At 40.2% G+C, this 4,555-nt stretch overlaps 1 protein-coding gene across 1 annotated transcript in view; it reads right to left on the minus strand.

The window, feature by feature from the left end:
- vgll4b (vestigial-like family member 4b) overlaps positions 1–4,044 on the minus strand; it is a 92,693-nt gene extending 88,649 nt beyond the window's left edge. Inside the window, exons 1-2 of the mRNA XM_051672370.1 lie at positions 3,897–4,044; positions 2,963–3,039 (exon numbers count right to left, since the gene is read on the minus strand). Of these exons, the coding sequence (XP_051528330.1) occupies positions 2,963–3,039; positions 3,897–3,922 (103 nt within the window). The 5' untranslated portion in view covers positions 3,923–4,044. The remainder of the gene's footprint in view (positions 1–2,962; positions 3,040–3,896) is intronic.
- Between the last annotated feature and the right edge of the window lie 511 nt (positions 4,045–4,555).

A 4,555-nucleotide genomic window follows, 5' to 3' on the forward strand; every position in this document is an offset into this window, starting at 1 on the left:
CCTTTTGCATCAATTACAAACCTTCCACAATCGGGCCAGGGACATCAACTGGCAAGATGGGGCCAATAGCCTCAGACCTCGAGCCGCAAGACCAAAATGGATCTGCGTTCCCACCATCGGGTCAAAAACCCGCCATTAATACGCCGCTGCGGAGCCAATGTCACACACCCCACCCATTTCACAAGCAAGAGGGGTCAAACTCAAGCTGAGGTATCATATCATCTAGTTATCTAGAATATCGAGTTTATATCGAATGTAAACAGCAATATAAGTTACCGTTGACAACTCACCGACTGTAACAGCCATGGTTTCCTGAGTGGTCTCTCCACTAACAGCGGGACAATGTCCCAGTAGCACACCATCTATGAAAGTTCACCAAACCATGGAAAGTAATTTATTTGGCCACCGCTTTGTTCATTGGGCATTTTAATGGATTTGTACTGTGCCCGCATTTTTTTTATATACACTATATTGCCAAAGGTATTCGCTCACCCATCCAAATAATTGAATTCAGGTGTTCCAATCACTTCCATGGCCACAGGTGTATAAAATGAAGCACCTAGGCATGCAGACTGCTTCTACAAACATTTGTGAAAGAATGGGCCGCTCTCAGGAGCTCAGTGAATTCCAGCGTGGTACTGTGATAGGATGCCACCTGTGCAACAAGTCCAGTCGTGAAATTTCCTCGCTACTAAATAATCCACAGTCAACTGTCAGTGGTATTATAACAAAATGGAAGCGATTGGGAATGACAGCAACTCAGCCACGAAATGGTAGGCCACGTAAAATGACAGAGCGGGGTCAGCGGATGCTGAGGCGCATAGTGAGCAGAGGTCGCCAACTTTCTGCAGAGTCAATCGCTACAAACCTCCAAAGTTCATGTGGCCTTCAGATTAGCTCAAGAACAGTGCGTAGAGAGCTTCATGGAATGGGTTTCCATGGTCGAGCAGCTGCATCCAAGCCATACATCACCAAGTGCAATGCAAAGAGTCGGATGCAGTGGTGTAAAGCACGCCGCCACTGGACTCTAGAGCAGTGGAGACGCGTTCTCTGGAGTGACGAATCACACTTCTCCATCTGGCAACCTGATGGATGAGTCTGGGTTTGGTGGTTGCCAGGAGAACGGTACTTGTCTGACTGCATTGTGCCAATTGTGAAATTTAGTGGAGTGGGGATTATGGTGTGGGGTTGTTTTTCAGCAGCTGGGCTTGGCCCCTTAGTTCCAGTGAAAGGAACTCTGAATGCTTCAGCATACCAAGAGATTTTGGACAATTCCATGCTCCCAACTATGTGGGAACAGTTTGGAGATGGCCCCTTCCTGTTCCAACATGACTGCGCACCAGTGCACAAAGCAAGGTCCATAAAGACATGGATGAGCGAGTTTGGTGTGGAAGAACTTGACTGGCCTGCACAGTCTGTGACCTCAGTCCTGACTGAGTCCTGACCTCAACCCGATAGAGCACCTTTGGGATGAATTAGAGCGAAGACTGCGAGCCAGGCCTTCTCGTCCAACATCGTGTCTGACCTCACAAATGCGCTTCTGGAAGAATGGTCAAAAATTCCCATAAACACACTCCTAAACCTTGTGGAAAGCCTTCCCAGAAGAGTTGAAGCTGTTATAGCTGCAAAGGGTGGGCCGACGTCATATTAAACCCTATCGATTAAGAATGGGATGTCACTTATGTTCATATGCGTCTAAAGGCAGATGAGCGAATACTTTTGGCAATATAGTGTATATAGACATTGAAACCGCCTCAATCGGTTGGCCTTGTTTGGCCCAAGGGTAATCGGCCGTTGGCCCTGAGAAAGCCCCGAGGAGGCACGATGAAGCCCTGGAAGTGACAGTGGGAAAGCAACTGGCCCTGGCACGCACTAGCACACCATCATTTGGCCCAATAGTGGAAACGTGGCTAATGTGTCTAAAGGTGCCATTTTTTGCAAATGAGCTTTGAGAGCATTTTAACTTGGCAGTATAAATCACCATCCACAATCATTATATGGCAAAAAGCAGTTCGGAAATTCTGACTTATGTCTCATTTTGTTCAGGTTTGGAGTGACATGAGTAAATGATGACAAAATGTTCATATTTGGTTGAAATAACCTTTTAAGAGAACCTTCAACATGTAGATGTTGCACAATTAATTCCAATAAGACTAAACAGCCGGTATGTAGGATTTGTGCATACTTGATCTCGGAAGGAATTTCTGGTGGAAAACACAGCAGCATGCTTATGGCAACCCAGAGAATGACAGGCTGGAGAGCGTTCATTCATCGGAGTAAGAGGGCCTATCTCCTGGAGAGTCAGCTACAAGGGTCTGAATAAAACTACCCTAAATAATGTTTCATAGTTACCACAGCTTTATAAAATCATCAGCTAACAGTGCATTAAAGACATAGTAATTGTGCCAAAAGGCATTTCAGATTAAAAATTGTGAACACATTTCTTGTGTAAATGATCAAAAGACTCAATATAGAAAGGATGAATGCAGACAAAAGCCATAATCCTCACTGATGGAAAATCAGTCACTCTCTGCATTACATTTCAGATGTTAAAAGGAATAGAGTTCATTTTGACCAATATTTTTTGCCGATATTCACACTTTTCTACTGGATCAATACTGTACTGTGCATTGGTGTAGTTACACAACAGTACACAACTGTGTGTTCAACGGAAACAAATGTTTATTCATTCTCAAGTTAGAGAAGCGATTTTAAGCTTAACAGTTAAACATAGCCCAAAACAAAGCAACAATTAAAATAACATAACATAGCATAAATGCAGTGCCATAAATAATCATTATAATATCTTCATACCGCAAATTATTTTATTGTTGTAGTCAAATTATTTAGTTATTATTCATCATTATTAAATTATGTAGGCCTATCAGTAGTTTTTGCAGTGAAGTTTAAAATATATATATAAATATCAGTCGATCTCTTAAAAGGAAAACTTTAAACTCACGTTTCTTATCATCTTGGTGCACTAAAGATGCTGCTCTTGACAAAACATCCAAAGGCGTTTCCATCCTGGGCAAGACCCTGACCATGGAAAATCACATACTGTTAAACTTCATTCATCCGTGTTTTAAATAAATAATACATATGATTTTATTTTCTTCATAAACCAATCAAGAAGTAGCTGTACTAACCTAGCTCTACTAGTAGTAGTATAAATAGGCTACTAAAATCTTTTAAAAAAAACCCAACTCTAATCCAATTCACTGCATGTCATGTTTTATCATGAAAACCCAGAATTAACACTGCAAACGTGAGGTTTGAAGCGCTACTCGTGTGCATCCCACTTCCCACACTTAACATTCCACAGATACCATTCTAAAGTCCAGCACAGCTGATTGTCTTTTAACAAAAGATTCAAAGAAAAAAGTTCGTGAAGAACGTTTCTCGACCGAGATTTAATTCATGCGCTTTTTGGACGCGTGTCCGTGTCTACACTGCAAGCGAGCTACGCGACGCGCCGAAACTAGAACGCAATACTCTCTTTATAGTTAATGAAGCTATCTACGCCGAAAGCGCGCGATTGCATTATAGACAAATTCGTTGGAAAGGCTATATTAACAGCGTGCGCGTGACAACGTAAACGGGGTTTTACCTGCCGCGTGTTAACATGAGGAAGTCGTCAATGTTTTTAGATCTTCAGTTACTTATTAATGTGGTCACAGTGCGGTGAAAATGCATTAAGTCATGTATTAAAGGCTACACTCAAATTATTATTGTATAAAAAGGCAATTAGACGAAGGAAGCTTTATTATGCGTATAATTGGTACCACACAGAAAACAATAGCAATGATTATTAAATCAATATACTCACTTTTTCTACATGCAGTGTTATATATATTGAAGTACAATGTAGTTTAAAGTCATGTAAACTATACTACCTTGAAGCGCCACTTTGAAATCTCATAGATCACAAACGTGATGAGAGGTTTAAACAAAAAAAAATCAGAAACGCGATAAATCCAGTGAATAAGATCCTGGGCTGAAGTGTTGTGTTTGAGTTTGGGAAATGGCAGTGCGCGAGTGGGGAAGAATGCTTGGAATGATGGAATTCTCTTCCTAGCAGGTGATGAGAGTGAAGAATTCTCATTGGTTGAGGCTAAAGGAATGAGATCAGCATAAATTACGCTAATGAGGGGTGACGTCATATCGCTGCAACAGGTACTCCTTCAGTGCAGATAAAGCTAAATAAAAACGATTAAAAAAAAATCTAAATATACTTTTTATATGTTGAAGAGTTGAAAACGTGTAAAAATGGAAGTGTGTTTTTATTTTATTTCATTTAGCTTATTCTTTATGTCTAACTGCACTTTTTTATGGATGTCCTTAGTTTTTATGATTATAGTTTTTCAATAAAATCACTTTATGAAAACTGTTTATTTTGCATAGAGGATTCGGACACGTTTCTTTTGAACCTTTTGGTAAATGTTGTATAAGTATATTTGAAATTTATATATTTCAAATATAAAACAAAAACACAATGCAATAAATCACTATCCTCATAGAAACATTTTGAAATTTTTATTAGCATTTCATCAGG

This window comes from Myxocyprinus asiaticus, chromosome 35, assembly GCF_019703515.2.
Source record: "Myxocyprinus asiaticus isolate MX2 ecotype Aquarium Trade chromosome 35, UBuf_Myxa_2, whole genome shotgun sequence".
NCBI classification, from domain to species: domain Eukaryota; kingdom Metazoa; phylum Chordata; class Actinopteri; order Cypriniformes; family Catostomidae; genus Myxocyprinus; species Myxocyprinus asiaticus.